This window comes from Periophthalmus magnuspinnatus, chromosome 1, assembly GCF_009829125.3.
Source record: "Periophthalmus magnuspinnatus isolate fPerMag1 chromosome 1, fPerMag1.2.pri, whole genome shotgun sequence".
Classification (NCBI taxonomy): Eukaryota; Metazoa; Chordata; class Actinopteri; order Gobiiformes; family Gobiidae; genus Periophthalmus; species Periophthalmus magnuspinnatus.
In genome coordinates this window covers 26,801,838-26,822,569 of record NC_047126.1, presented here as the reverse complement: position 1 = coordinate 26,822,569, position 20,732 = coordinate 26,801,838, and the positions used below count along the sequence as shown (strand labels likewise).

Here is a 20,732-nt window from a genome sequence, read left to right as displayed (position 1 = left end):
ACATAGCTTGTCAAATGAACCTCATCGAAACCACACCGCACTCAAAATTATTATGCAAATTGTGTTTAAAAGACATTAAAACATTTTTTTTTTGTTTTCCAGTGGAACTCATGGATGGTATAGTGTCTCAAGGCTCTTTGGGTCAGTGAAATCTGACACCTGTGCCGATTAGTTTGCCCGGTAAGTCCAATTAAAGGAAAAACTACGTTCCACATTAAGCAGTCCAGCATTTTCAAGCAATATGGGAAAGAAAAAGGATCTCTCTAGAGCCGAAAAGCATTAAATAGTTGAATTCCTTGGACAAGGTATGAAAACCTTAGATATTTCACGAAAACTTGAGCGTGATCATTGTACTATTAACAGATTTGTAGCTGATTCAGAACACATGGCTTTGTGCAGATAAACAAAATGACGAAGGTTTCTGCCAGACAAATACATCAGATTAAGAGAGCAGCTGCTAAAATCCCATTTACAAAGCAGCAAACAGGTATTTGAAGCTGCTAGTGCCTCTGGAGTCCCACGGACTTCAAGGTGTAGGATCCTCCTGAGGCTTGCATTTATGAATAAACCTTCTATTCAGCCACCCTTAACCAATGCTTACAAGCAGAAACAACTCCAGTGGGCCCAGAAATACATGAAGACAAACAGTCCTGTTCACTGAGCCAGACGGATGGAGTGGTGGATGGTTGGTGGACAACCACTGTGTCCCAACAAGGTTGCGACGTCAGCAAGGAGGTGGGATCCCTGAAAGTGTGAAAATGACCTCTGTAAAGTATGTGGAGTTTCTGACTGACCACGTTCTTCCATGGTACAAAAAGAAGAACCATGCTTTCTGTAGCAAAATCATCTTCATGCAGAACAATGCACCATCTCACGCTGCAAGAAATACCTCTGCATCAGTGGCTGCTATGGGCATAAAAGAAGAGAAACTTATGGTGTGGCCCATCCTTGACTGACCTCAACCCTATCGAGAACCTTTGGAGCATCTTCAAGTGAAAGAAGTTCAATGGATGCAAGTATTGTGAGGCTCCTTTCAAATAATGTAACAAAAAATGTTACTTGACCTGTTAAGATGTTTTGATTGAAAAAGCTTTTGATTTCAGTAATTAACTAATGCTTCTAATTGAAAATTAAACTAATGGCCATTTTCAATTCTTTACAACAATATCATGGTTTGAAACTGTTGTGCATAATACTTTGGAACAGTGCATTTTAAGTTTTTATTTTTGAATAAAATACTGTTATCATTGGGAGGTTTGTTCAATAACATTTGAATTGTGCTTGAAAGGTTGATGACTTGAAAATGATGACTCATTTATATTCACAATTTGGAAAAATCAGAGAAAAATATATTTTGCATAATAATTTGTGACACAGTGTACAAGGGGACAATGTGAAGCCAAGCTCCATATTTGGAATTCCGACCGCAAGTATCATAGCAACCAACGTGAGATTGCAAGCGCTGCACTGATCCTCCTGTCAGTGATGAGGAGGCTGTACCGGATTCTTGTGGAAAAGAAGGAGCTGAGTCGAAAGACAAAGTGCTCAATTTACCGGTCAATCTAATAATAATAATAACCTAAAAGGGTACGGACAAGATCTCAGATACAAGCGGTCGAAGTGAGTTTCCTCTGCTCCCTTAAGCCTTATTTCCAAGGACATGGTTCGCTTGGGGTCGCCTTGGCGTGGAACAGTTGGTGGGGGGGCACCTCCAACCAGGGAGCATTTCAAAAAAGGCCAGTACTACTGGTGCATCAACATAGGTCAGCACAACAACAACGAGGACCTGCAGCACGGCAGTAGCGGCGCGTGTGACATTTCTTAGATAAACATCAATTGTTGCAGATCCCTTTGGAAGGTAGTACCTCCAGTGGTCCACTTTGGAGCTCTAAAAGGGGATGGTATCGATTACCATACCAGCCCTTACCGGCCCTATGGAAACAAGGCCTTAGAGACAGGTAGAGCTCAGTGGCTCGAGCATCTGTTCCAGATGCCTCCTAAATGCTTCCCTGGGGAGGTGTTCCAAGCATGTCCCACCAGGAGGAGGCAATGCCTTGGGGTCCCACCGGAAGAGCTGGAGGAAGTGTCTGGGGTGTGGGAAGTCTGAGAGTCCCTGCTTAGACTGCTGTTTATCCGAGGCCAGGTTGTGTGTGCAGAAGAAAATGGATGGATGCTTTTATTTTTGAATAAAAGTTACATACTGTGGCTTTAACATAATAAAAAAATAAATAAACTTTTCCCTGGTTTCACTTTGAAATTCAGTTTGCATGTGAATACAGTTATATATATATATATATATATATATATATATACACACATATATATACATACACACACATATACACATACAGACATGTTTAGACTAAACCTAGAGTCTAGCGCAGGTGTCTTGTACAGAAGTTTGTGGCACTCAGAGTGTGGCGTCTCTTATTAAAATGCAGATGAATGCGGCGGTCTCATCATCTCATACAGTGGATCCTGTGGAGAGGCTCATTATAACAGAGGAAAAAAACTGAAATGTCACAACCATGAATAAGGCATCAGGAGATTAGACTCTGACCACGAGAAGCAACAAAACTTTAGGTCTCCAGCTTTGATACATAAACTAGGACCAAACCTGGACTGAACCTTGACTAAACCAGGACTGAACCAGGACTGAACCAGGATTGCCATATTCTCCGGACTATAAGTCGCACTTTTTTTCATAGTTTGTCTGGGGGTGCAACATATGTGAAATTATTCAAGTCTATACTTTCACATCTTCATTATTGTCACACTGACAACTGTGCCAGGGCACTCTAGGCCTGTACACCAGTGTGACACCCACGCCGAAGCGGCGCTTCAACTACTTCTGGAGCAGGCAGAGTTTTTCAGATGCGACACAGAGGATGAAGATTTCAATGGATTTAGTGATTTGGAGTGAGATCGAGAGTAAACTTGTTAGCTTGTTTTTATGCTTTAGTTATCTGATTAACTGTTAATATCTTACATTAACATACCACACACATATTCAGTTTGTCTATGGTTCATGTACATAACACGTCTAAACACGAGTATGTGTTTACATGAGTATATTGCATTTTTTTACATTGTAAATTTGAAGATTATTGTGATCTTGAAATATTAAAATAAAATTATATTTTTTTATTTTTTGTTGCTCATTTCTGTGTAGACTCTGCACACCTGACTGGGCGACAGGTGCGTCGGAGGAGAAGCACTTGGTCTGAAAGGTTAAAAAAAAAAAAAACTCTCGCACACTGTCTCACTCAAAGTCAATCAAGAGTGAGACAGTGTGTGGGAGTTTTCTTAACCTTTCAGACCATTATTTTTCGTCGCTCAAAATAAGTGTCGCACTCACAGATATACCCGCCAAAACGTCGCCCAAAACGCATTTGCGGGTGTAAGTTAACCTGATCTGGAGCTGGCTGACATAGCTGACAAAGACATGTGGGTGTCCAAATTCAAACACTTGACAGAGGATTTTGCCCATCAGAAGGCCACTCTTCAGTGACAAATGAAGTGATATTGAGAACCTTCCAAGACCAGACAAACTTGTGTTTAAAACACGGAATGCTGTCCCCGACACCCACATAAACACCGCTCACGCCTCAGACGACAGTCCTGTGTAGAAGAAAATGACTTTGTACAGCCCCGATATGCACACGCTCTGTGCAGAGGTTCCATTAACCAACTAAAATAAATAATTTATTTTATTTAATAAATAATTTATATATAATAATTTATCATTTTTACCTTCAACTCAGCATTTTTATTGTTATTTTTTTCAGAGTTCAAAATGTGTTGTAGCACTTCATGGATTTCATAGGCAACACACTAGTTGTTTATACAAAGCATAAAGGTAAAAAAACAATATACGCAATCTTCATTTAGACGCGACTCCCAGTGTTTTCTTTTCTATGGAAACCGGGTTAAATTGGCTCTCTGGGTGATAAATGTTGCCGACCCCTGCTATAGACACACATATTTACCTTAAGGAAGAACTCGGTGCCCTTTTCCATGATCTGCTGTATCTGTAGAAATCCCGCAGTGTACATGAGGACGAACTGGTCTCCCACGCTCATACTGAGACGCCCAGTGTAACAGAAGGACAGAATCTGCTGAAAACTCTGTGGCTGAACAGCAGGGGGCAGCTCCACCACTGAGCTCTTCACCCCAGAGTTAAACAGGTCTCTGAAGTACGAGGAGCTAGCAGCCAGTACTGCACGGTGGGCCTGGGGAGGGAGGGGGAGAGTGGCAATGTAACTACTAATGGCATGCCTAATAATACTAATACTCCACAATTTATACTTTAACTTGACTGATAACATGTTATAATCAAAGGAACTGTACTCAATTTTGTATTTTGCCCCATTACATTTATATAGTGATTAGAGCTGTAGTCGACTAAAAGAGCACGTGACAAAAGCTCTCAAAACTATCGCTGTCATGATGAAGATAACAACTAGCAAACTAACCACATCCTCCCAGATTATCAAACAATAAAACATCTTATAATTCGAAATAAGAAGCACATAGCCGACTTATTTTGACCTCAAGAACTGCTCGTACAATATATCTGTACTGGGGCATGACACATTTTGCATCAATATATGGGAATCATGTACAGACCCTTTAATTGTCAGTAAGCATGTGTTTTATTGGTTCCAGTTTGTGTTAACGTTGTGTTGTGTTGTGTGGCGCTCAGACCTTGAAGGCATGTCCCTTCACCAGCACAGACACGTCGCAGTACAGCCCCTGCAGCCGCTGCTCATTCAGACACTCTAGAACGTTATTCCCAAAGTTTGGAATCGCCATCTGCAACGTCTGAGCCATTCCGCCCTCAACGGAGCACCAGGGTCTGTGAAGAAACAGGAATACATCAGATCAGGAGTCTAACCCACAACCTCTTTACTGAGAGGAGGAGGCAGGATAACCACTCTGCCACAGCAACACAGAGAGAACATGCACATTCCACTCAGAGAAAATAGGAGTCTAACCCACAACGTCCTCACTGAGACGACGAGACAGTTACACAAGTGTCTTTTTTTGTTACATTGAATTGCTAATCAAGTTTTTGTCCTACTTTCTTTCGCCTGTACTGTTTCAGACACAGTGAGTTACATAAGACGCCTCCGAACTCCAATCAAACCATGTGAATAAGATGAGACACGAGACACACTAGAGCAGCAGTGACAGAGCACAAATGTATTCTATAGAGATACATGGGCTCTGCGGTGGCCATGTTGGCGCAGTCATTTGCATAGAGGTGTGTAGTCAGTCAAAATAATGGTTTGATTCAAGTCCTTCATAATGCTAAACTGGATTTACTTCAGTTTATTTGGTATTATTAGAGAGGGGGTATTTTTACTGCTATGAGAGATTAACTGCTAACACATAACATATTTAGATCACCATGTTACCTTTTATCATTTTGAAAATTATATATTTGGCAAAAGCAATGTATTTCGGCGAATATATTACTCTAAGCCGCTAAGTCACTCCCCCTTCAGAGTGCTATTTCAGCACAATCAGTGAAACTACTAATAGAGTTTGAAATTTTAGTATCGTGACACTTGTAGCTGTTTTATACGTAATACTAATCATTTTCTGTGGATTAAATCGATGCAGAGGACATGTCTGCCATAGCCCATTCACTAATGTGCAATATTTGAACTGAATTGTAACATTTGTGATAGATAGTTGTCAGGGAAATCCCCCTCCAAAAAAAAAATCAAATCACAAATTAGTGTCAATATCGCCCACTGTACTTTCATTAACACCGAAGCTGGAGCTGTGTTTTGTTTCATTGGTGTGAGTTTGAGTCATTCTGCGACACTCTTTGACATTTCAATAACTGTTGAATAAAATCTGCACAGAAAAAGCAGAGCAGAGGAGACATGAACCGTTGAAGTTTCAGAGTGACTCAAGGTTTTAACTGTTTTAAACTGTTGACTAAACCAGTCCTCGATAGGGCTGAGTGATTTGGGAAAAATATGTCTTTGTAATTTGCCTGACAAGCACTGTGATTGTGATTAGATACGTGTTTTTTGTTTTAATAGGATTCTGTTCAAAGTTCACATTTTAAATACGTCGAGAAGAATTGACAACAAATATGATATGCATTATTTATTTGTTGCATTAGTTTGTTAGTTGAAATATGAACTGGCAAACTAATACAAGAATCACATTTCAGAACATGTTTGCACAGATCTAAACTACAGGGTTAGCAGTTTTTATGCAGAATAACACAGCAGATTTTGTCATTTGGAGGAAATTATGGTATTTTATGAATTTCACCCTTTGTGATGCGAGGGCCCGAGCACAAATGTGCGAGAACCATATTATATTTGTAAAATTTTGAGGAAAATCACAAAAATCAAGCACTAAAGAAAGTATAGACAAGCAACTGGTATCGAAAATTAAGAGTTCAGTGAGGTCTAATTTAGATTGAAGATCCAGAGAAAAAATAATGAGGGGCAGCTCAGTAGCGCCACCTCAAAAATCGATTTACATTGCACCAATGGAAGAATGATGTGGAAAAATTTCAATGCAGATGAATGAAACTTGGTAAGAAAAATGGAACAAGTCAAAAAGTAAAAAAATTATATTAGGGCTTCATTTTATTTTTGTCACATGTACATTTTCTTTGCACAACTCGGTATTTTTTTAGGAATTTTTGGCTGCACAATAAGATTTAAACCATAAAAGGTTGAATAAATAACTTGTATTACAAATGCAATCTAAATACTAAAGTGTTTCATTCATGATTTTTTAACCATATTGTAGACTTAAAATACTTTTTGTGGTTTAAATCTGCTCTTGGATTATTGTGTCAATGGCAAAAACTACTCAAATATTATTGTTTATTGTTTGTTTGTTTATCATATTTACTTCATCAATACATAGCACTTCAACATTTGTTATTGTATCGGGCCAACAAGGAGTGAAATAATGGTTAAATGTGTTTGTTTTGGCTTTGAGAAGCTTAATCCTCTTCTTTGAGAGCAGCATCATTAGCTCCTCCCACAGAGGAAGGTCAGTGATAGAGAGAATGGACGGGGCTTTATACAGCAGCTGTTTTCCAAAGATGTTTATGAGGCTGAGCTGCTCTGATCCTATGATCTTTCTGGTCTCTTCCACAATCTTGCGCAATCTCTGCTTTTGTTCTGTTCAGAAATATTACCATAATATAAGAGACAAGACAAAAAGACCTACAAAATCTATAAAATCCTAAGGGTCTTGTCAACATGGAAATTTCTAAATTTTTGCAAAATCTACAATCTTTGTGTGCCTTTTTGCACACAATTTATGACTATTGATATAGCTTTGGTTGGGTAATGCCAAATACCTCATGATATGACACAGATCCTGACACTCTGACCTTGATACGATACAGTTCACATCAGTTGACAATGCCCAGAATAAACAGAACACATATTTTTCTTTGAATAAGTCACTTTTTCAGCTCAACAGGTAATTAAATCTAACTCCATGTCACCATATATTAGCATACCAAAACTGAGTATAGTTCAGATTTTCACTAAACTAAAATCCTGATCTTAAACCATACTATGAAAATACAATGATAATTTGCAATATGATCAAATAATTTGTCAAACCCTGAGGTGAATGTGATGTGTGATGTTGCATGAGGGAAGTAGGCACAGACCATCCCAGGGCAGCTGGGACAGAAACCTGACAAGTGAATGAGTTTGACAAATAGAACCCACATAGACACACCTCAAGGCCCATTAAATCAGAAAATCACTGATAAAATTAACCTCAAATCTGTCCAAAAACAATGAGACTTCACACCAATGGAGCATTTGGGCCACTTTAAACTGTCATTAGTGACACCTGGAGCTGCAGGCTGTGAACAGTCACACTAAACAAAGAATTAGACTCATGTGAAAAATAGTCCCAACACCTGCTGTCAATCATTTCAATCGTCTCTCCAAATTCTACCAACAACTTCTCTCTTCTGCTTCCTCTGCTCCATCTAACCCTCTACTAAAACTAAACCAGGACTTATCCAAGGATTTCTTTAGTTTATTTGACACATCATGAATTAAAGAGGGGGTATTATGCAAAATATATATTTTTTAGCTTTCTACTAGGGCTGGGCAATATAGGAAAAAATAATCATGTTGATTTCAGGAATAAAGAGCAAGGTGTCAGGATCACTAGTTCACTAGTCAATTAGATTATAATCAGTGAAACTGAATACAAAGCCAGCAGAGGCAGGCACAGACAGTGCTGTACAAAGTATTGAAATGTAGTGAAATGTGTCTGTGTGACACACTTGTTTTCTCATCTGCACACAGAGCACATGGTCACATGGTCACAGTAGTGGCTCAAACAGGCAAACTCCTCTCGCTGCACCACCTGTCCTCTCGCTTGATAGAGAACTAAAATACAACTAGATCCTGGCATAGTCCAAGCCCATAAGCCCGACAGCATCTATGTCAAGCTACAGGGCTAATGCACAGACTGTCAGTCTCAGCTGCCCATCAGTGAACCTCACGGTGAAAACTTTTAGATGACTTGTTAGATCTAATGTGAGAAGCCTGTATCCCCTCTCCTGTGTCGTGGGGTTGGTACAAAGCAGTTTCACTGAACTATTTTTCCTCCAAACGTGAAAGAAGCCTCTATATGTAAACACTTGACCTCTGCTCACTGCGTCTGACCTGGGGCTGCTCTGTGTGTGCAGCTGGAGCAGGGGGTGGAGCCGGGGCTCAGAGTGAACGCCCGAGGGAGAAAACTTCAGAGAAAAAGTGTCTGAATCAGTGTATTTGGGGATTATAATTATCAGATTAAATTATCAATGAAAAGTTTAATTATCAGAATTATCATCTGACGTCATAATTGACATTTTCGGTGACCAATATTATTGTGTATTCCAAATGATAATGATAAAAAGAACAACAGGAGAAAAGGTGAGGAGCTAGATCAGAAAGAAGGAGGGAGGGTGGGGTCAGATGGCTCTGCACACACAGAGGCAGAGGGAGAGACTGGACTTTTAATCAAATTGTGCAGATGATGTAAAAACTTGTGTGGGCACGTGACGAGAGATAAAGAGATGCCCTGTTGCCCTCAGAGCTTCCACCTAAACAGGAGAGCAGTGACTCATCTCCAAAACCACACACTCTCACTGCCACAGATTGGCTGTAGACCTGTCAATTAAAATGCACTTGCCTTATCATCGAAATCAACCAAAGTTTAGCTCGTGGTCTGTCAATCGTTTGATTTTTTGCGCAATACTACTTTCTAACATGTTATAACGTTGTTCCCTCAAAAACATGCCTGAAGGGGCTTTAGATGTCATCCATGCATGTTTCAGTAATTTATCATTCTCTCCCAGGCCCAATTCGAACCCTCCTCATGGTTAGCTGTACGATTCTGTGCAATCCTCAGCCCACAAGCCCATGTTCATGACAATTCCCCAAATATACAAAAGCAAAATACAAAACTGTACACAACAACTTCACAAACCTGAAGTGATGTGCAGTGGTTACATTAGCGGGATGCACACTGATTGTGGTTGTAATAGCGCTCTGAAAGGTGTTTTGTTTCATTCACACATGTTTGCATAAACCTAGATTGGGCTGTTTACTCCCTCAAAGCTCAAAATGCTCTGTTCCAACCATGAAATCGTAGTATTCAAATCAACAGCTACTTTTACCTTTAGTAAAGATGAGCAATTCCATGGCTGAAATTATCCAAATGATTCTAGTGAAGGTGTATGAAGTTTAAAAACACAGTGGAGCACTTCCTGTATTACCACATGACATCACAAGGTGGAACAGAGTGTTTTCAGGTTGAGAGAACACCCTAAATATGCAGGGTTTGTGTGTTGAACATGTGAATGAAACAAAACACAACTCCAGGTCTGTTTTTATTTTTTGTATTAGAACAGAGCAGAATAAAGCATAATATAGGCCCTTTAATGGGGACGATTAATTGATTAACCAATTACTCCCACTACTAATTACAACCACCTTAATAGCCCACTCCTGGTATTCCCCATTAAACTCTCTTCCTCCTTCTCCTCCTCCTCTTCCACAGCAGCAGAGGTGAATAACGCTGTTCCAAGGGACAGACTGGAGTTTGCACATTCAGCAAAAGTCAAACATGAAATTAAACAGAAGCTCTAAGCACAGCCCTGAGAACAAAACAACTCCATTCACTGGGACAATAAACTCGGCTCATTTAATCAGACTTGAGTTACAGAGGACAGAGCTAAAACACATGGCTTTAGTGATGACAATAAGATTCCACTGAAACAATATGTCACTTACATTTATATTTACCATTGTCACTGCACAGACTCAATATATAAATTGTTGAGAATGAAAGTGGCCAAGGAGGTAGAGTCACTACCATGAACCTTGTGGTTACAGGGCAGCCAAACAGTTCAAGAGGACCTATTACGTGAAATTGACTTTTTAGATGCACGTTTGAATAATATTTATTCTTCTTCTTATTCGATTGAGTAATATTTATTTTCATCGCCACCGATACAGACCCACTCATCTGTATTTTATTTCTTAATCAGTGATAAACATAGAAACTGGCAGCGCCACGCAGCCATTTTGGTACAAATGGAAAAAAATATTAATAAAAAATCTGCTGCTTGCTAGTGTGATGTGGAGCTATCCATCAGAGGCGCCGACAGCATGCGGCGCTTTGTTGTGATGAGGTTTACGGCGACGTCAGTTCCCACTGGGCACTGTACTTTTGTAGCATGGGCGTAAGCAGACTCGTTTCTTTTATTAAATGGTTTTAGATCAACATTGTGATTTTAAATAACTATATAAAATTGTATAAAGCGCTCGGATCACGCACATTAGTATGAGTAGGCGCTGGAGAGCTGCTATTTGACTTGTTCTTCTGACAAGGCCATATCAACTTAATATCAGCAAGACATGTCTCCCCCTACAGGTCAGGGTCTGTCAGTGTCAGTGTTCCTCTGCTGTCACCAGCTTTGACAGAAAAAGACCACTGCGTATAGCACCATAGAAATGAGTGTGTGTGCCTTTAAATGTGGCAATCAGCTGATGCCTCATGGTGTTTAGGGTGAATGACACGCGGCACATGTGAACAAGACTAACCCACAAGTGAAGTAAACAGAACTAAATTCAGTGCGCACTGGGGTTGGTCCAAAGAGCGCAGTAACATGAGAAAATGTGTATGGAGTGAGTCATTTTAGTCAACTGATCGATCGGCAGGACATGTCTTTAGTCGACCAAGAATTTCTTTAGTTAACTACAGCCCTAGAATTGGTTAATTATAATGAAGAGTGATCTCTCAAGAGCAGGAGATAACTTGACCTTGTAGTCTGGAAAATACGGTACACTTGTTTTTATTTTTTGTATTAATCGTACTTTTTTTATAGTTTGGCCGAGGGTGCGACTTATACTCAGATGCAACTTATATGAAATTATTAAAATATATAATTTCACATCTTCGTTAGGCTTGTGTACCAGCATCTACTACTCCTGTACCATTAAAAATATAAAATTTCAACATTACAGCAATTTAAAAGACATCTGAAAAAGACTGAACAAAAATGCCCCCTAAAAGAAAATCGTACTCTGAGTCTGATAACAGCCACGCAGAAGCGGCGTTACATCTTCCTCCGGACTGAGTTGGCGAAGTTGTTCAAAAGCAACACCGAGGATGAAGAATTCAATGGATTTAGTGATTTGGAGTGAGATCAAGAGTTTCGTAAACTTGTTAGTTTGTTTTTTATGCGTTAGTTATTTAATTAACTTAATATCTTACGTTAAAATACCAGACACGTGTTCAGTTCTGTCTGTACTTCATGTGGCTGAATAAATATAAATGTGTTACATTAGTGTGCTGTACTGATATTCAGCCTGTTGTTCTCTATTTTATTGTTATTATTATAATTTGCCTTTAAAGATAAAATGTCTGGTCTTGGTCTCGGATTTTGTAAAATACATTTCCCTAAAAATACGACTTATAGTCCAGTACGACTTATAGTCCGGAAAATACGGTACATGAATTGTGATAAAATCTAAATCATGATTCAACTTTCAGAAAATCATGATTTTTTTTTTTTTTTTTTTTTTGCCCACCAATGCACTCACCACGCGCCCCTAACATCAGGCTCCACTTGATCTGTTCTTCCATTCTTCCTTCCTCTTTTTACATTTTTTTTCTACTCTTAAGCCCAAGACAGGTGCAGTCCTCAGGTCTTTACAGATGTATGTCAAGAACACAATCATCTCTGATACTTAAGTCCTTAATAAATATATATGTTTAAAGGAGGCAATATTTTGCAAAATTGACCTTTTGGAGCTGTCTACCATGTTATAATCTTGTTCCCTCAACAAAAACATGCCTGAAGAGGTTTTAGATGTCGTCTATGAGTTATCTAGTGATCTCTCCTGGGCCTTATTTGAACCCTCGTTATAATTAGCTGTAAGATTCTGTGCAACGCTCAGCTCACAATCCTACATCATCCATGCTCCCACATGAAAATTTCCATCGATAGCAGAAAGCAGGATACAAAGCAACACACAACAACCTGACAAACCTAATATGATGTGCAGTAAATTAATTAGCGGGATGAACACGGATTGTAATGTGATAGCGCTCTGAAGGGGGAGTGACTTTGCACTGTGAGCAAATGGCGGGGAGACTCAGAACATCAAAAACGAAACTGAAACTTTTTAAATACATTAATACATTTTCCGTGAATATAGCATTTTCACAACAATATAAGGCAACAAAAAGGAGATCGAAACATGTTACGTGTTACAGGTCAGTTAATAACACCTTGAAGTAAAACACCTCATCATAAAAGAACAAAAATATGCTGTACCGTAAGTCGTGACTGAACCAGAAAGGAACTGACAGGTCACAGTTCACTTCCTCAGGTCAAAGGTTAGAAAGACTGTCAGAGAAAATATAATGAGAGACTAATCGACAGTACTTAACTTCTGACCTCTGCCCCCCTTTCACTCCCCGGGGTCTCGTTATAAGAAAAGAAGTTCAAGCACAGTGAATATCTCAATGCAAATCGATACAAAGCAGTATTACATTTGTTTTGGAAATGGTACATTATCCATTACTATTGTGCAGATTAAATCACAAATATATCTCCAAAAAGGTGAGAAATGTATAGAATTTAGTCAAAGTCAAAAATGTGCAAAGAATGTAAACATATATAGAGTGGGTAAGACAAGATGCTTTTAAATGTAGTTCTCTGCACTAGGGCTGTCAAAAGTATCGAAAATCAGATACTAATTGATACTAAAACTAGTATCGAATCTAGATACTTATTTGATCTGGTCTCAATACTAAAAACACACACAGTCACATTCACAGGACAGAAATAAACCTTTCCAGAATAGCTTTAGAAAATATCTTGAGCTGTATCAGAACAAGTATAAGACACATCCACTTTATATAGCACATTTCATAAACAAAACATTTTTCAAAGTGCTGCACAATACAGATAATGAAATATAAAAGAAAACTCCACTAGTCCTCATTCTGATAATTAAACTAGAACAATCAAATAAGAGCAAAAATACCTATAAAAGGGTAAAAACCTTAAAATAAATACAATGAATAAAGAAGACACAGGGGACCACACAACGGCCGTGATGTTAAAAGCCAGAGAATCAAAGCGGGGCGAGACTTGAAGCAGTCCACTGTGGACACTGTTGGGATGTGGGAGCTTAGAGCTGACCACAGAGAAGGCCCAGTCCACCCTGGTTTTAAGTCTCATCTTAGGCACCACGAGGTGAGGCTGGCCCTCGGACCTCAGAGCGTGGACTGAGGTATAAATCTTAAAATCAATTCTAAAACTGGATGCAATGACACTAAAAATGACACTAAAATCGAAGTAATGTGCCGGGTCACATTTTTTGCTTCCAGTTAAAACCGTAAGCAGGAAAGTGCATGATGACTGACTCTAAAAAAAAAGTCCATTACAATAGTCTAAAGATGACAAAAGCATGTGTGACCTGTTCAAATGGTTCAAAGATAAAAACTGTATCATTTTGGCTAAAAATCGCAAATAATAAAAGCAAGATTTGACAACCACGTTCACTTGTTTTTCCAAGTTTAAAATCACTGTCGATAGTGACCCCAAGGTTGGTGACAGAGGGTTTGACGAAGTGCTTCAGTGGACCCAAATCCATAAAGTGGTCAGTGTTGCCAAACAATAAGATCTCAGTTTTCCAATCAGGCCTTGATGTCACTAAAGCACTCAAGCAGTGGTGTCAGGGGAGCAGCAGCGCGATTCCTGAGTAGTAGATACATTTGGCAGTCATCTGCATACAAGTGATACTGTAAGCCAGGTTTTTTTCAAAATCAAGTCAAGTGGGAGGAGGTAAAGTGCAAAAAGCATAAGTGCAAGAATTAAACCCTGTGGGACTCCTCGGTGAAATGGGCTATAGATCAGGTGCAGCCCCAGGTCAGACTGGGCACAACCTTCCTCCCAGGTAGGACCAAAAACCCTGCAAGGCTGTGCCCCTGAGACCAATGCAATTTCCCAAACGATTTGAAAGAATTGTGTGCTCAACTGTGTCAAAAGTCCAAAAGCACTAAAATGGAACAATTGCCAGATTCATTAAAAACCTTTAAAAGTGCAAACTCAATGCTAAGGAATGCTTTATAGCCTGACTAGAAAATATCTTAAGTACTGTGTGTTTTTAGGAAAGACTGCAGCAGCATAAGGGCGCACTTTTCTAAATTGTTTGCCAAAAAAGGTAGTTTGGAGATTGGCCTACAGTTAGAGACATCAGCAGTATCCAAACTATGTTTGATCAGAAGAGGCTCAACAACAGCCTTTTTGCAAAATAAAGGAACACCAGACTGATGTTAATAATTTCCTGGACATTTAGGCCAGTAGATGTCCACACTTCTTTGAATAGTCAGGGTGGAACAGGGTCAAGTGGACCGGAAGAAGGCTTCAGTTCACTGACAACTTTAGAAAAACATGCTAAAGATACTGGCACAAAATCACAGTTGAGCAGGTCATGTCTGGTGGGCTGCACGTGGAGGTCTGAATATTGGCTCTGAGTTTTTTCACTTTCTCAGTAAAAAAGGCACAAAAAGGCGTAACATGTGTCAGGTGTTAATTTCAAAACTTTGGAAGGGGAATGGTTGAGAACTGCTCAAATAGTTTTTTAAAGAACGGGGATTATTTACATTTCTTGAAACCAACTCAGTAAGATATTTAGTCTTTTCAGCTTTCACCAGTTTGTGTAATCCCTTAAGATATCAAGGGAAACATGTCGTCCATTTGCTCTGCCCTCACGCGCCTGGCTTCGCACATACTGCCATTTAGCCATGACTCCTGTTTGGTTCTAAGGCGTCTGGCTTTAAGACGGGCTACAGCATCGAGGACGTCGCTGCAGGTGGAGAGAAAGTGTTCTGTTAATTTCTTTTTTTCGTGACAATTACTTTACCACTTTGAGTGACAAAGACAAAGGATAAACAAGCCACTGTTTCAGGCTTAATAGAGCGACCAAGGCGCACAGGAGTGAGCGGATTCATATGATCATTTAAAATTATATCAAATACAATTAGTGATCTGATATAATCGCTTCACCAACTAGCAGGTTTTCCATGTGCACGTTGTGGGTAAGAACAAGTTCTAACGAATGCCCGTGAATATGAGTGGCACCCAAAATATGTTGCATATTGATGGTTAAAACAATCGTATCAAAAACTCCTTGGACAAGGGTTTGGACGAACAGCAAACATGCTAATTAAAATCACCCGCAATTAAAATAGTCATCATAGTGTGTAATTATTGTTATCGTATTGCCTCGATGATTCGTTTAATTATATTAATTGGTTAAAACCACATGAAACTGAAGCACACGGACCCTACAGAAACATTGCAGTTCTTGTTTCTGCACACAGCCTTTTTCCGTGCGCCCTCGGTAAACTCCCCTCTACTCGAGATTAGAGCCCCCTGCCTGAAGGAATGCACTAGCGTGTAGCTTTAGCACAGATGCCATCATGGCTTTTCTTATGCTGCGTTCAGACTGGGGCGTCAGAAATGCTGGACGCTGCTAGTTGAACGCCTTTGCATTTGAGAGTAGACAATGTTTTCCTGGTGTCTTTGCGAGGGACGGCAGACCAGGTTGAGCGAGTGGCTTTAGTGTATATATTACATAAAACCCATCAATGGAGGCGATCGGCTCGGTGGCGGCATGTCTGGGTCCATGAGTAGCCTTTATGCTAGCCGGTGCACCCAAAATAATTAAGTTGCCGCTAGTTTGTAGCTGGTGTCTTTCTACTTTTTCCAGATGTTGATGTTGCTACGTCACTGTAGTGTAGTCTCTGGTTGGTTAGCTTTTTGAACTCATCTGATGCTTTGAATATGTGAACAGAGTCTCCAACACATGAACGCTCAACACGCATCATGTAAACACCAGATTCGCGCCACTCTGGCACTTGAAAACACGCTGCAGAAATGCAGGGCGGCCAAGACGAGCATCCACCATAGACTCGATGCCTCTGACGCCTCGGTGTGAACGCACCATTAAATGGGCGGAGGCACCTTTTCCTCTCACCACTGTCCTTTGATACACATCCCCAGTGTTTCCTCAGCTTAGAGTCGTGTAAACATGAATTGGTTCATAGCTGAATAGTAAAATTACGACAGGCATGTGTCTGGAGCCTCATTAAAATGCAAAATGTGGTTACCGAGGTCAGTTGAGCCCTTATGGGGTGTGATTGATCATACAAAGGTATTTCAATACTGTGGTTTCTGTGACAGCTCTAATCAGAAACAGTATTGAGTATCAAGTCAATTCCTTAGTGTCGAAAGCAGTGTCTGCCTAATGCTTGTCTCCATGATGACAGATAAGTTTAATGCCATACTGTAGAACATTCCATCTAGGCGAGGCAATAACATTTCCATGGAAACCTGTAGTACCCTCTACCAAAAAAGTTACATAGTGTAGCTTTAAAATGATAACAGTCCATAATTATTCTCATAACTTGCAGAAAACTTGAGATTTCTTAAAGAGGACTTAATGTACTTAACTTTACTAAGTCCCAGTGTTAAAATCAATGATATTTTTTGTGAACTCAGCATTATCAATAACTGCCCAGTCAGTTCCTGTTTTGGAGGTTAAAGGTGAGGGTCAGCCAGTAGTTGTCTAGTTGCATTTGGAGAGACATTTGATCAAATATTTACTCCACACTATGAAATTATATGGGTGTTTTATAAATAAATAAATATATAATCTTCTAAATAGATAGAGGGAGAAATGAATGCTATAACCTAAGAAGCCAGACATTGGGTTAAACTTTCTAACATCATTCAAAATATAAATTATAGATCAGTGAATCTCACGTCAAGAGCTGCGGGAGCCTTCGTCTGCAGGAGCGGGCAGAGGTGCAGCGTGAGGCGGGCAGAGAGAGCGCAGTGCCCCGCTGAGTGCCAGTCTGAATGCCCGCTCTCTGGGACGCCTCCTGGGGCTTTAGCGCAGAGAGGGAGGGACAATGAGGGCTACTCCGAACACTGTCTATCCGCACTACAACACAAGGCACGACAATTCTCCAAAAATAGTCTCTGGAATTAAATATTTAGTAGTTTAATGTGGGCGCACGGTTCTCCTGGTGCCACCGTGGCGTGCTGTCTCGCTGTGCCCGACTTGCAAGCGTCTCCTTCGGCGACATTTTGGAGGGGAACAACGTGTGTCTGTCCCGTGTCTGCGCTCGTTTTTCAATGCAGTTTTGTCAAGGGGGCTGAGATTTGCGTGCACTCAAGAGAAGCTCCAAAAAAATCCCCCAATTTCAAAGCGAAATAAAGCGAAACTATCACTTTGAACGGCGCACAAGTCGCAGAATGTATCAGGTTACGATCTTAGACAGGACTGTACAGTTGTTTGACGCGCGCTTTGTGGATATTTTGGTAAAACGACAGCTATCAATACGGGACAGTCACGCGTCCTCCCTCCCAAAATGTCGCTTATGGTATAGCCTGATTTATTTATTTATTTCACTTTTACGCTGCTACGCCTCTAAACGACAGCCATATTGAGTCTTCAGGCGCATTTACCGTGCGAGAGAGGGGGGCGTCTAGTCTACAGCAGCCGAGTCTGGCGCTCCATCTCCGGCCGACATCAACAGGTCATCCCGGGACACAGAGCCAAAGCAACTGGGGCCGTGCTGAGGCGAGCCCAGATGGGAGCATGGCGCAGAGAGGAGAGCGGGAGAGCGCGGAGCATGGGCAGGGGGCTGGAGGGGGAAGCTTAACCCGTTTGGGGCAGGACTAGAGCGGGTACAGAGCTCTGGAAGCACCGGGTGAAATAATCGGTTCAATCAGGGGCCAATTCAGGTCATTTCTAATAGCTTGTCCCGACTGGAGCAGACATGTGGTGTTTTGGAAACTATAAAACTGATAACAACTTATGTCATTAAGGCAAATAATAATACAATACAAACTGCTTATTTCTTCAGAGTGGAGGTGTCAAACTAAATAAAGTTGTGCGTAAAGTGCATCTATATGACGCTTCAATGAAAGAAAGCCACGTCGGAACACAATGTCCAATTCACTGACACCTGTGGATCTAGCTCTAAAAATGTGACCTTATTTACAAAATGATTCTAATAGGCTATGACACAAACTATATAGGCGACAAGGACACACTAGACACGTGGGGATGCAGAGGGCCTGTGTCATGCAGTAGATTTTTAAATAGATCCTTCAGAACCAGAAAGTTTATCTCCTTTTTTCTGGCTGTTGAAAAAAGGTCATACCAAATAATACATAGATAATATTGTGAGCTGATTATAGACACAAGATTGAGAAATTGACCTGTTTTTTTTGTTCTTGTTGTTTTGTTTTGTTCAAATTGAATCCCCTCACCTCAAAAATAATCAGTTCCATCTTTGGCTTGTAAAATTAATTGACCAATACCATAAACTGCATTAGGCTAGAGGTTGTTTTTTGTTTGTTTTCTTTCTATATGCATGTTATAAGAGTAAACTGTAATTAATTTTAAAATAACATAACCTTAAGTGTAATCTAATTTATGAGATCTTCCCATTTCAAATGCGTATGTGCGCCCGTGCCAAAAATCTTTAAAATGTGGCATTGGACTAATAATCACAAAAATCACAGATCACTTGAGCAAGAACCTAATCTAAAAAGAAGAGTTGACGAATTGGAGGGGGTTGTGGAGCAGTGACCGGGCGGAAGAGCTCCTCCTGCCCGCGGGGAGAGCCTCACAGACGCCGGCGAAGTGGTTAAAGTTTGCCCAGCCTCCGGAGCAGCCCATCCCCCACATCAGCAACTTTAGCACGGCTTAAAAACAATACGTCCACCGCTGTTCACCGCACCTACCTACAGCAGGATCTGTCCGCGTGCAATCTCCATCCAAACTATCCCAAAATCTGGAGAATCACATCCAGGCTCCGGCAGCGAGCAGAGGCGCAGAGCGTAGCCGCGAGTGAAGCGCTGTCCTCGGTGACCCGGTGTGCTGTGCTCCGCTCTGATCCGACAGGGGAGGCAGTGCAGTGGTCTGTCTCCCTCCGCCTCAGCCATCCATTGTCACTGAATGTAAAGCCACGAACGCGCACACTCACGCGCAGACATACATTTCCAAGCGCGCGCACCGCCACGGCCACGCGCGAAGCAGATTTGGGTAAAAGAGAAAGTTTAAAGCAAGAGTCAGACTGAGGACTTCTTTTGGATTATGCAAAACGATTTTCAATGAACTGTAAGTTTTGGAGAATGCATTTAAAGAGTCACGTTGTAACTTTTTCTCTCTACTCCCTTGTCTCCATGGAGATTTATAGGCTATTTAATGCCATTCTGGAGCATGCCAGGAAAAAAAAAAAAAAAAAAAAGGTTACACAGTTTAAAAAAACAACTAATGCTTCTAATTTCGCCACAGTGCCACTTTTAACTTTATGATGAATTTAGGTTAATTATAACACTGCCTAAATAAAAAAACAACAACTTTGAAACATTAATTAGTTCATTCATACATATACATTACTGTAGGTTACACGCGTCAAGACATCTGTGTTTAACATACTGATCACAGTAAATGCATTTTGTGACTGTACTGTGGAGTTGTTATGTGTTGGTCAGGGTGGGCTGACACACGTGGCTTCAGACCAATCATTTTTCGTTGTAATTAATGAAGAAAATGTTTTGTTTTGACTTTTTCAAAAATGTAAACAACCAAAATAAAATTCACTCAGCCTGCTTCATTATAACCAAAGATCATGGTCATCAATGAAAACGTGGAACATTCTCTGAGACAGGTGGTGGCTAAAAAATTGCACTCAAGTAAGAGTAATGCTACTTAAAGATAATATCGCTCAAGTAGAAGAATAAAGTATTGGTCCAAGAAAGAAAAGGGGGCATAAAATCTGTTTTACAATGTAATTTGAAGGGCAAAACATTAAATAATGCACAAAATTTGGTATTTTCAAAGGACAGACACAAAAATGAGACAAAGCAGTGAGCAGTAGAGTGTGGTGACTTTGTGTCTGTGTTTGTCTGTGTGAGCAGACAAACAGACTTGTGGTGGACATTGATATTTAGTTGATAATTATTTATCGAGGCCACTTTTTAAACACACTGCATTGCAAATTAGTATATTTGTTTATGATATGCATATATACTGAGCCAATGTGGAGTCAAAGTAGAGAAGCCTGCATTAAACTGTATTTGACACCCTTTTTCTACAACCAGGTTTAGTCAGTGAACTATTTGT

General features: G+C 40.3%; 1 protein-coding gene across 1 annotated transcript in view; it reads right to left on the bottom strand.

Annotated features, from left to right (window-relative positions):
• The window catches only part of nacc1b (nucleus accumbens associated 1, BEN and BTB (POZ) domain containing b), a 32,747-nt gene extending 13,175 nt beyond the window's left edge, over positions 1-19,572 (bottom strand). The window contains exons 1-3 of the mRNA XM_055224259.1: positions 19,349-19,572; positions 4,708-4,858; positions 3,990-4,232 (exon numbers count right to left, since the gene is read on the bottom strand). Of these exons, the coding sequence (XP_055080234.1) occupies positions 3,990-4,232; positions 4,708-4,833 (369 nt within the window). The 5' untranslated portion in view covers positions 4,834-4,858; positions 19,349-19,572. The remainder of the gene's footprint in view (positions 1-3,989; positions 4,233-4,707; positions 4,859-19,348) is intronic.
• Between the last annotated feature and the right edge of the window lie 1,160 nt (positions 19,573-20,732).